Source organism: Myodes glareolus, chromosome 21 (assembly GCF_982192425.1).
Source record: "Myodes glareolus chromosome 21, mMyoGla1.1, whole genome shotgun sequence".
Lineage (NCBI taxonomy): Eukaryota > Metazoa > Chordata > Mammalia > Rodentia > Cricetidae > Myodes > Myodes glareolus.
Genome location: NC_142046.1, coordinates 7,990,644 through 8,002,998, shown reverse-complemented (window position 1 = coordinate 8,002,998; position 12,355 = coordinate 7,990,644). Strand labels below are relative to the sequence as shown.

General features: G+C 40.6%; 1 protein-coding gene and 1 non-coding gene across 2 annotated transcripts in view; one reads left to right on the top strand and one right to left on the bottom strand.

The window, feature by feature from the left end:
• Positions 1 to 765: 765 nt before the first annotated feature.
• LOC148118639 (U1 spliceosomal RNA) lies at positions 766 to 925 on the top strand. The gene has a single exon (XR_015735895.1). It is a non-coding gene; the product is annotated as a U1 spliceosomal RNA (small nuclear RNA).
• Positions 926 to 5,889: 4,964 nt separating this feature from the next.
• Positions 5,890 to 12,355, bottom strand: part of LOC148118638 (rho GTPase-activating protein 20-like) — a 32,786-nt gene continuing 26,320 nt past the window's right edge. The window contains exons 8-9 of the mRNA XM_087900140.1: positions 7,912 to 7,931; positions 5,890 to 6,198 (exon numbers count right to left, since the gene is read on the bottom strand). Of these exons, the coding sequence (XP_087756266.1) occupies positions 6,053 to 6,198; positions 7,912 to 7,931 (166 nt within the window). The 3' untranslated portion in view covers positions 5,890 to 6,052. The remainder of the gene's footprint in view (positions 6,199 to 7,911; positions 7,932 to 12,355) is intronic.

The window sequence follows — 12,355 nt, the reverse complement described above, 5'->3', positions numbered from 1 at the left end:
ACAGGCTTCGAAGCTACAGAGAAACCCTGTCTCAGGGAAAAAAGAAAAAGAAAGAAAGAAAAAGAAACAAATGAGGGTATTACTGAAATTTTGTTGGGGGGGGGATTTACTGATGCCAGGAAGTAGTGGTACACGCCTTTAATCCCAGCACTCGGGAGGCAGAAGCAGAATCTCTGAGTTCGAGGCCAGCCTGGTCTACAGAGAGTTTCAGGACAGCTGAGGCTACACAGAGAATCCCTATCTTAAAACAATAAAACAAAATTTAAAAAAACTGACTGTTTAGACAAAAATAATAACAATAAATTGTGGGGTCTACAAACTTGGAAGAAGCAAACTTCATGGTAAGAAGCCCTTAAGCGCGGGGAAGGAAGAGCGGTCCAAGAGCACAGGCTGTGGGACAGTAAAAGTGACGCTGTAAACCTTAAACCAAAAGTTCAGAATACACCAAGGACAATGAGCCAATAAAATAGCGAAAATGGCTTGAGGGTAAACCCACACGGGGAGGAAGGAGAAGCAGACTAAAGGCAGGACCTGTAGCCAGAGGGCGTGATCTATGCAGATAAGAGGCCAGTTACAGCCGCCGGGTCTGTGGCTCTTTGGAACTGTAGAGATTTTTCATGACTTAGGAAGAAAAGCCAGGCTGTAGGTGACAGATAAACTTAGAACATATATATGCGTCTCAGAAAGCTAGCGCAAGAATGCAGAGAAGTGACTGCGTATTCAGAGCACAGGGTGGGTGGGGCTGGGTCGGGGCTGCGGAGGGGGAAAGTAGGGGAGACACCACGATCAGGTGGGTGGGTTTTTCCAGGCTGAAGCTCACCCATTGCACTTGGAGTGTGCTGACCTCTGCGATTTTGCTCCCAAGTGCGGGAAACTGGACTGCATAATTTGTGGCAGTGGGGAACTGTGTTCGCGCTCTCCCCTGGTTTTCCTTGCAGCTAAAAAGAGGTGGTCTGATTTTGTTTACGAGAGGCGGGGGCTGATGTTTAACTACAGCATTGCTCCACAGTTGTTCTCTGTGGAAGCGCTTAGCTTTGCTTTCTTTTCCTTGAGGTGGTCATATCAATCCGAGTTCCATCTAACGTCCTGTGTGGGTGCACGTTTGATGTGTACAAAAGGAGCGAAAGCAGTCCTAACGTCCTCAAAAGACAGTAAAGATGTCTCTGCCACTGACAAGTGTCTGCTTTTCTTTGTCTTTTCTGGTCTGTAACGCTAGAAATGAGAATGTAATAAAACAAACCCACAAAGGTTTTGCTTTTGAAGCTTTTGTGTATGAATATTTTGCCTACTTTGTACATGAAATGCTTCTCAGTTGTAACACTGGTACCGCAGAGGTCGGAAGAGAATCCTTATGTGGGTGCATGGAGTCAAGCCAGGTTTGTGGAAAGAATGCTGAGTTAATCCTGGTGGGAACTCTAAGTTTTAACGAAGTGTGTAGTTGGCATTACAATCGTCCCCGGGCTACAAAGGTTTGTGTCTTCTAACCTGATTTTTTTCTAATTCGGTGTTTAGGATACTATTTAGTTGCTGTCCTCGTACAAAATTGTCATCAGAAAGGATGGTGGGGAGACATTCCAACTCTGAGACTTCTATTTGGCTTCATTAACTGCCGCTCAGGGATGCTGAGAAAAACCAAGACAGGTCCACAGACATGAAATGTCTTCCAAATCATTCCACTATTGTTTTTAAATTTTTTTATCTATTTATTTATCATTTCTGGTTTTTAGGTGGTGGTGGTGGAGAGATTTGTTTTTGTTGTTCTTTTTGGTTTTTGCCTTTTTAGAGACAGGGTTGCTAGAGATGAAAGGCTTTTTGGTGTGGTTTTTAAGACAAGGTCTCACTCTTCACTTTTTCCTGGCCTGGAGCTCACTATGTTAGGTAAGGATGATCTCGAACTCACAGAGATTCTCCTGCCTCTGTTGAATTTAAATTTCCTGAATGCTGAGATTAAAGGTGTGTGCCACCACACCAAGCTTCACAGTCAGTCCATTTTAACCCCAACAAACTTGACAGTCACCTTCCTTTTCTGGCTGTCTTGCAGCAAGGCGTTACCCAGCTCAGTTACAGTCTAGAGCAGATAGGCAGAAGCCTCTGGGGATGGTACTCTTCCCTAAACAAAAAATGTTTGCAAACCTTCTGCCTGCCCATCCTATTCTCTTTTTCCTGTCTAGAATATCCGTGTGAAGTCGTCTTCTGCTCTAAGAATAAAAACCTCAGGCAAAGGTGTCTGAATGAAAGCAGGAAGACTGTTTAATTACAGCTGTGGGAGCAACAGTCGCTATTCACAAGTTTGTGCCCGGACTCATTGACAAATGAGAGTGCTTACCTGTTTGAGCCACAGCTAGTCAAGTTCACTGCTAACATTTCCAAAATCAGTCTGAAAGGAGAGAGTGCTGGCCCATTCTCTGCTTGCACAGAAAAATGCTGTGGGTGGTAGGCCATCAGAGAAGCTTCTCCCTACAGAAAATTAGAACAAACACAGAGACACACACACACAGACGTTAGAATGAGACTGAGAGACTTGGACACTCAGCCCTAAGAGTGAGGTTTCCATCAAAACTGTCCTTTCAGGGAACAGGATATCCTGCAGAAAAGACAGAGAGGGTGTAAGAGCCAGAGGGATGGAAGACACCAAGAAAACGAGACCTTCTAAATCAACATGACCAATGCGCATCTGAGCTCTCAGCAAGTGAGGCAGCATGCACGGCTGGCACTGGTTCTACCAGATCCTTTGCATATAAACGATGGCTTCCACCTTAGTGTTTTGTATGATTTCTGAGTGCACAAACAAGTGGGTCTTTGATTCTTGGCCTTTTCTTAGCCATTTTCCTACTTTTTCTTGGTTTGTTTTTTCAAATTCCAATAGACTAGTTTTTCTTTCATCTCCCTTTATTTTATGTTATTATCATCCCTTGGAAGTCTGCTTGTTTTCTATAGAGCAATAGAGAGGGAGAAGATTGGAGTGGGAGGGGATGTAAGAAGGAACTGGGAGGAGAAGACAGAGAGGGAAATCATAATCAGGACATGTTATATGAGAAAAATCTATTTAAAGCCTAACACAAAAGCATGGGTTACACTTACTTTCCTGTGAATAATAGTCACTATACTACTTAAAAGTCATTAACTTAATTTTTATTGGAGAAAAAAATGGTTGTTTGGTTTAAAAAAATCAATAAAACTACTCTAATAGTATTTAGGTTAGTTACCCTAAGTTTTAAAAAAAAATGGCTCTCTATTGGATCTTTTGGTACTGAGTCAGGTTCCCTTGTTGGGCAGGGACTTCACTAACAGAATGCCCACCTTTCCTCAGGCAGGCTATTGAAGGACAGGCACTCCCTCCTTCTGGGATGCGCCTACAACCCAGGCCCAGCATGCAAGGCAGCTGAGCTGGGGAAATTTTATGGCCCCAGGGGGAAGGGAGAAATATAGGAATTTGTACCTGGATGGAAGCTGGGATGGCAGGCGGGAGAGCTTAACAGGGGGGAGCCAGCACTGCAGGGTGACCTGGGAGTCTATGGGGTCCAGGAAAGTCCAAGCTCCTCCTCTCCGGGCCCAGCTGAGGGCCAGAAGCAAACTCACCCCTCCGATGGCCCTCTGCTAGAAGTCAGGGTCCCTTGCTGGTCAGGAATGTCCCTGAGCTGACACTGGGCCCACCTGTCCTCAGGGAGGCCTTTAAGACACAGAAACTGCCTCCAGCCGGGATGTGCCTACAGCCCAGGCCCAGTGCCCAAGGCAGCTGAGCTGGGGAAATTTTATGGCCCCAGGGGGAAGAGAGAAATATAGGAATTTGTACCTGGATGGAAGCTGGGATGGTAGGCAGGAGAGCTTAGCAGGGTGGAGCCTGGGGATACAAGGATCATACCTAAATATAATAAAAGCTATTTACAGCAAGTCGACAGCTAACATCAAACTGAACGGAGAGAAACTCAAAGCCATTCCATTGAAATCAGGAACAAGACAAGGCTGTCCACTCTCCCCATACCTCTTCAATATAGTGCTAGAAGTTCTAGCAATAGCAATAAGACAACATAAGGGGATCAACGGAATTCCAATTGGAAAGGAAGAAGTTAAACTCTCGTTATTTGCAGACGATATGATAGTATACATGAGCGACCCCAAAAACTCTACCAAATAGCTCCTACAGCTGATAAACACCTTTACTAATGTGGCAGGATACAAGATCAACTCCAAAAAATCAGTGGCCCTCCTATACACAAAGGATAAAGAAGCAGGGAGAGAAATCAGAGAAACTTCCCCTTTCACGATAGCCACAAATAGCATAAAATATCTTGGGATAACTCTGACCAAGGAAGTGAAAGACCTACTTGACAAGAACTTTAAGTCTTTGAAGAAAAAAATTGAGGAGGATACCAGAAAATGGAAAGACCTCCCCTGCTCTTGGATTGGGAGAATCAACATAGTAAAAATGGCAATTCTATCAAAAGCAATCTATAGATTCAATGCAATCCCCATCAAAATCCCATCAAACTTCTTCACAGACCTTGAGAGAACAATAATCAAGTTTATATGGAAAAATCAGTTTTCAATTCTTGAACTGATTCCATTACCTGTTTAATTGTTTTTTCTTGGTTTCCCAGGGTATCATTTATGAATTTACTCATTTCTTCAAACTTTTTGTTATATTTCTCTTCTATTTCTTTACTAGTTTCTTCAATCTTTTTGTTATATTTGTCTTCTATTTCTTTAAGTGAGTTATTCATACCCTGTTTAAGAGACTTTATTGCTTTCATAATGACACTGCAGAATAGGGTGTTCAAGTCCTTCTGTCGTAAGATGGTTGGGATCTGGTGTTCTCATGTTGTTTTTCAGATTGTTGGAGGAATACTTGCCTTGGCGCCTGCCCATCTTTTCCTTCAGATGCTCTCCAATGGGTCTTCCCTCCGCTGGGTCTTCTGCTACAGGATTAGTGCCCCTTGCTGGCCAAAAATCACTTTGCCTGCAGTCCTACCTTGCTGCAGGCAGGCTATTAAAACAAAGGAACTCCCTCCCATTTGCACTCACTGCCCTGTCCCGGCAGTGCCCACCCAGGCTGAGTTGGAGGATTTTGTGCCCCGAAAAAGGGAGAGAAGAAGGGACTGGATTCCAGGCTGAAAGCGGTGATGGGGTAGGGGGAGTGAGGGTTTAGGTGGGGGAAGCTGCCCCTTCGGAATACCCAGGGAGATAAGGATGGCTGGAAGATTGTGTGTTCCCTTACTGGGCTTGTGGCAGGTCAGGCAAACACTTACCCCTCCATTGTACCTCCTGCTACAGGATCAGTGCCACTTGCTGGTCAGAAATCTCCCTGCTTGCCTCAGTCTTCTTATTAACTAATTCTTACATCTTACGGTAACCCATAATTCTTGTCTGTGTTAGCCATGTGGCTCAGTACCTTTTCCAGCTGTCAGCTCTCCTCAATTAATTTTTGATTGGACCATGGCACTGTAATCTTTGATCAATATGAGATTAATAAACATCAATTGCTCTAGCTTCTGAAAATTCTTCTACTACCATGTAAAAAGAAACTTAACTCACTTGACATAGACCAAGAATAACTCCCTAGCCTATTGAATGGCAGACTTGTTAGTGAATCCCAATTGAAGTGCTAAATGATTGCATATCTATGAACTACACAGTTAAGAGCAGATAAAATGCTCAACTGAGCATCTTGCAAAGAACTATGGGAGACATGAACTGTCTAGAAATCATATTATGAAATGTTTATTATAACAATAAAGAATAAATGTAATACAAAATAAACAGATAAATTTACTTCATATAATAAACAATAAAAACTCAATACAAAGTAGAAAAACAGGAGATAATTGGTAGATAGATTTTTCTCTGTTGTGAATAGGTGAAAGGAAGCATCAACTCAGATGCTTCTCAAAGTTTCTGTTTGGTGGTTTGATTCTTTTGTTGAAGAATTTCCTTATTTCTGTACAGACAGATTTAAAACAAGTTGTAACGAGTCTTGTCAGTACTTTGAAAAGAGTTGTCAGAAGGATATGGCAGTAATTAATGAAGAAAGAAGTAATTTGTGGTTACAGTGATTCTAGTCTCTAATGAAGGAAAACAATGATGGTGAGCTAGCTGCAGGGATGGATCCAGATGGGGCCTCAGACATCCTGCTGCAGTTGTCCCTTGTGAAGAACACTGTGACACTTAACAGTCTTGGGTAGAAAGGTTGTTTGGTAGTCACTGTTGAATAAAAACATGTTATTTTAGTACAAATATCCTCTCAGACACTAGACTTACCTCAGTTCTTACTGAAATAGGTTCTAAAGACATTCTAAAACAATTAGACAAATTCCATCAAGCAAAGAAACGTCAGCAATGTGAAGATCATAGGGCTACAGATGTGTGACTATAAGTCCAGAATCTCACCTCCATTCTAGACTGGATTATAAACTGATAGCTGTAAATCTCTGGGTATTAGGGTGCTAACTGCTGACTTCAAAGAAAATTTTACTTCACTTAGCCTATTATTTCAGAAATTCATTGTGCAGTATATCTGATTTCAACCATTTAGGAAGACTAACTTTTCAGTATTTCATCTGTATTCAAGAGAAGCAAGCAGAGTGACAGAATATTTTGAAAGTAGCAACATAATAAATACTGGCACAGGGCTTTGTTCTTGAGAATGGTTGATATTTTAACCAAGTAATTTTTTCTAAGAACTCTGCCATCCTGTGTAGTCCCATGGGCCACTAGGAGTAAAAACATAAGACATGAACTTGAGTACAGTAAGCACCTCACACAGGATTCAACTGGGCATATAGATCATGTCCATGTACAAATTACATTTTCAGTGTTGATTAAAAATGGTTATAAAATGGTAAGTCCTGATCCTTCTATCATTTGATTGGCAACTATCTGGATTTATGGACATTTTAGTGATGACACGTATTTGAACCAGTCTTCCATTTTCCTCTGTTCTTAGTATTTATAGCTCTCAGTATAGAAAGATGCTGTCAGACTCACAAAACCACAGTGAATGCAATCTATACTGCCACTGATTCACTCTGTAACTTTGAGTGCTACACAGACCTTACCAAAGTTTTTATTAATTCTCAAATGTAGGATTAGGCAGGTGTGGTCATTGCAAAATTTTATAAAACATTTGAGGCTTTTCAAGTACAATCTTGTATGTAATATGATAATCCTGATCCGATATAGCATTAACTTCCTGATATGGAGTACAGTGCTTGGAGAGATGCTGAATAGTCATTAGATGTTTCCAATGAAAGTCTAATAACTTTTTAAAATTAAAATTGGTCAAGATAAGGAACATTTTTTTATATATTTGGTTGAGATGAAAGGAAACATGCCACATTTTTCAAAATCATGTTGCTTTAGTCAGCGAGATTCCTGGCCAGCAAGGGGCTCTGATCCTGTAGCAGAAGATCCATTGGAGGGGTGAGTGTGCTCTTGACCCGTGGCAGAAGCTGGGAAAGGGAACTCAGAAATTCCCAGATACCCTTATCTCCATGGTCATTATGCAGGGGCTGCTTCACCCTGCTAAGCCCTCTCACTCCTACCCTATCCCAGCATTCATCCAGGAACTCCTTCCCTTCTTCCGTCTCTTCCTCGGGGCCATAAAATCTCCCAGCTCAGCCTGTTTGGGTTCTGGTACTGGGTGGTGAGTGCAACCAGGCAGGAGGGAGTTCGTTTGTTTTAATAGCCTTCCTGCAGCAAGGTAGGCATTTAGTCAGCCAGATTCCTGGCCAGCAAGGAGCACTGATCCTGTAACAGAAGATCCATCAGAGGACAAGGTCCCTGGCCAACAAGGGAACCTGACCCTGTACCAGAAGTTCCATTGGAGAGCATTTGAAGGAAGAGATGGACAGGCGCCAAGAATTCCTCCAACAATCTGAAAAACAACATGAAAACACCAGATCCCAGCACTCTTACAACAGAAGGATTGGAACACACTATTCCAGAAGAAGAGGAAAACAGTGTCATTATGAAAGTAATGGAGTCCCTTAAACAGGAGATGAATAACTCCCTTAAAGAAATGGAGGAGAAGTATAACAAAAAGTATGAAGAAATGAGTAAATTCGTAAATGACACCCTGGGAAACCAAGAAAAAACAATCAAACAGGTAATGGAAACAGTTCAAGAATTGAAAACAGAAAAGGAGACAATGAAGAAAATACAAACCGAGGGCAGACTGGATATGGAAAATCTAGGTAAATGAACAGAGACTACAGAAACAAGCATAACCAATAGAATACAAGAGATAGAAGAACGAATCTCAGATTCTGAAGACACCATAGGGAAAATAAACGCTCTGATCAAAGAAAACAGCAAATCCAACAAATTCTCATCACAAAACATTCAAAAAATCTGGGACACAATAAAAAAACCAAATCTAAAAATAATAGAGGTAGAAGAAGGAGAAGAATTGCAGATCAAAGGCTCAGAAAATATATTCAACAAAATTATAGAAGAAAACTTTCCCATCCTAAAGAACTATATTCTTATGAAGGTTCAAGAAGCATACAGAACACCGAATAGACTGGATCAAAAAAAAAAACATCCCCTCCCCATATAATAATCAAAACACAAAACATTGAGATTAAAGAAAGAATATTAAGAGCTGCAAAGGAAAAAGGTCAAGTAACTTATAAAGGTAACCCAATCAGACTTACACAAGACTTCTCTATGGAAACCATGAAAGTCAGAAGGTCCTGGATAGAGGTACTACAGAAGCTGAGAGACCCTGGATGCAAGCCCAGACTACTATACCCAGCCAAGCTATCATTCACTATCAACGGTAAAAACAAAATATTCCAGGATAAAAACAAATTTAAACAATACATAGCCACAAATCCAGCCATACAAAAAGTAATAGTAGGAAAATCACAACCCAAAAAATCAAACATTGTCAACAGTGCCTACAATAACTCAGCCATCTAGCAACCCGTCACAAGCACATAACAAAGAAGGGAAACACGCAAACTCTACTACACACAAAAAAAAATACCTGGAGTCAACAACCACTGATCATTAATATCATTTAATATCAATGGACTCAGTTCACCTATAAAAAGGCACAGACTAAAAGATTGGATATGAAAACAGGTTCCAACATTCTGCTGTTAACAAGAAACACACCTCAACCACAAAGACAGACATCTACTCAGAGTAAAGGGTTGGGAAAAGGTTTTCCAAGCAAACAAACCAAAGAAACAAGTGGGTGTGGTCATTCTAATTTCTAACAAAATTGACTTCAAACTAAAATCAATCAGAAGAGATGGAGATGGACTTTTTTTACTAATAACAGGAACAATTCATCAGGAAGAAGTCTCAATCCTGAATATCTATGCCCCCAATATAAAGGCACCCACTTATGTAAAAGAAACACTTCTAGAACCCAAGGCAATCATCAAACCACACACATTAATACTAGAAGACTTCAACAAACCTCTCTCACCAACGAACCGGTCAATCAGACAGAAAACCATGAGAGAAATAAGAGAATTATTGGAGAGATTGAATCAAATAGACTTAAAAGATATCTATAGAACATTCCACCCAAATAGGAAAGAATATACCTTCTTCTCTGCAGCTCATGGAACCTTCACAAAAATTGACCACATACTCGGTAACAAAGCAAACTTCCACAGATACAAAAAAATATTAGTAACCACCTGTGTCTTGTCGGATTACCCTGGATTTAAGTTAGAATTAAATAACATTGCTACACCCAGGAAGCCTACAAACTCATGAAAGCTGAACAGTCAACTACTGAATCATCACGGGGTCAAGGAAGAAAGAGAGAAATCAAAGTCTTACTTGAATTTAATGAAAATAAAGGCACAACAATAAACCTGTGGAATACTATGAAAACAGTGCTAAGAGGAGAGTTCACAGCACTAAGTGCCCAATTAAAGAAAGCAGAGAAAGCACACATTGGAGATTAACAACACATCTGAAAGCTCTAGAAAAAAAAAGAAGCAGATTCACCCAGGGGGAGTAGAAGACTGGAAATAATCAAACTCAGGTCTGAAATCAACAAAATAGAAACACAGAAAACAGTCCAAAGAATCAATGAAACAAAAAGCTGGTTCTTGGAGAAAATCAGCAAGATTGACAAGCCCCTAGGCAAACTAATCAAATGAAAGAGAGAGAACATGCAAATTAACAAGATCAGAAATGAAAAGGGGGACAAAACCTAAGACACAGAGGAAATTCAGCGAATCATTAGATCTTACTACAAAAGCCTGTATGCCACAAAATTGGAAAGTGTAAAAGAAATGGACATTTTTTAGATAAATATCATATAACAAAGTTGAACAAAGACCAGGTGAACAATTTAAATAAACCTGTTAGTTGTGAAGAATTAGAAGCTGTTATCAAAAATCTCCCTACCAAAAAAGCTCAGGATCAGATGGTTTCAATGCAGAATTCTACCAGAACTTCCAAGAAGAGCTAATACCTATACTCCTTAATGTATTTCACAAAATAGAAACAGAAGAGTCATTGCCAAACTTTTTTTATGAAGCTACAGTTACCCTGATACCAAAACCACACAAAGACACAACCAAGAAAGAGAATTACAGGCCAATCTTACTCATGAACCTCAATGCAAAAATTCTCAATAAGATACTGGCAAACAGAATCCATGAACACATTAGAAAAATCATCCATTATGATCAGGTGGGCTTCATTCCAGAGATGCAGGGCTGGTTCAACATACACAAATCTATCGATGTAATCCATCACATAAATAAACTGAAAGAAAAAAACCTATGATTATTTCATTGGATGCTGAAAAAGCATTTGACAAAATTCAACACCCCTTTATGATAAAGGTGTTGGAGAGACTGGGGATACAAGGATCATACCTAAATATAATAAAAGCTATTTACAGCAAGATAACAGCTAACATCAAATTGAATGGAGAGAAACTCAAAGCCATTCCAATAAAATCAGGAACACAAGGCTGTCTACTCTCCCCATACCTCTTCAATATAGTGCTTGAAGTTCTAGCAATAGCAATAAGACAACATAAGAGGATCAAGGGGATTCGAATTGGAAAGGAAGAAGGTAAACTTTCATTATTTGCAGATGATATGCAGTGTTCATAAGCGACCCGAAAAATTCTACCAAAAGAACTCCTACAGCTGATAAACACCTTTGGGAATGTGGCACGATACAAGATCAACTCCAAAAAATCAGTTGCCCTCCTATACACAAGGGATAAAGAAGCAGAAAGGGAAATCAGAGAAACATCACCTTTCACAATAGCCACAAATAGCACAAAATATCTTGGGATAACTCTGACCAAGGAAGTGAAAGACCTATGTGACAAGAACTTTAAGTACTGAACAGAACAGAGGTATTCACAGCAGATGAACTTTGAATGGTCAAAAGACACTTAAGGTCATGCTCAATCTCCTTAGCGATCAGGGAAATGCATATCAAAACCACTTTGAGATACCATCTTACACCTGTCAGAATAGCTAAAATCAAAAACACCAATGATAACCTATGCTGGAGAGGATGTGGAGTAAGGGGAACACTCATCCATTGATGGTGGGAATGCAAACTCGTGCAGCCAATCTGGAAATCAGTGTGGCGATTTCTCAGAAAACTGGGAGTCAACTTCCCTCAGGACCCAGCAATTCCACTCTTGGGAATATACCCAAGAGATGACCTATCATACTACAAAAGCATTTGTTCAACTATGTTCATAGCAGCACTATTTCTAATAGCCAGAATCTGGAAACAACCTAGCTGTCCCTCAATAGAAGAATGATTAAAGTTGTGGAACATATATACATTAGAGTTTTACTCAGTGGTAAAAAAACAATGACATCTTGAATTTTGCATACAAATGGATGGAAAGAGAAAACCCTTTACTGAATGAGGTAACCCAGACCCAAAAAGAGGAATTATGGTATATACTCACTCATAAGTGGATTCTAGCCATAATTAAAGGTCTTTGAGCCTATAATTTGTGATCCTACAGAAGCTGAATAAGAAGGTGAACCTGAAGGAAATCATATAGTTATCCTCTTGGATAACTATAGACAAGATTGCCGGGCAAACTTGGGTGCACGGAGGGGAAGGGGGTGAATGTAAGGGGAGATAGGTAGAGAGAAGAGAGAAGGGGAGGATTCGGGAAAGCTTGGGGTATGGGATGGGTGGGATGGAGGAAGGATGGATATGGGAGCAGGGAAGTAAATATCTTAATTAAGGGAGCCATTCTAGGGTTTGCATGAGACTTGATTCTAGAGGGGTTCCCAGGTCCAAGGAGAGGTCCCCCGATTGTTCCTTGGGCAGCAGAGGAGAGGGTGCCTGAACTGGCCTTGTCCCATATCCATACTGATGAATATCTTGTATATCA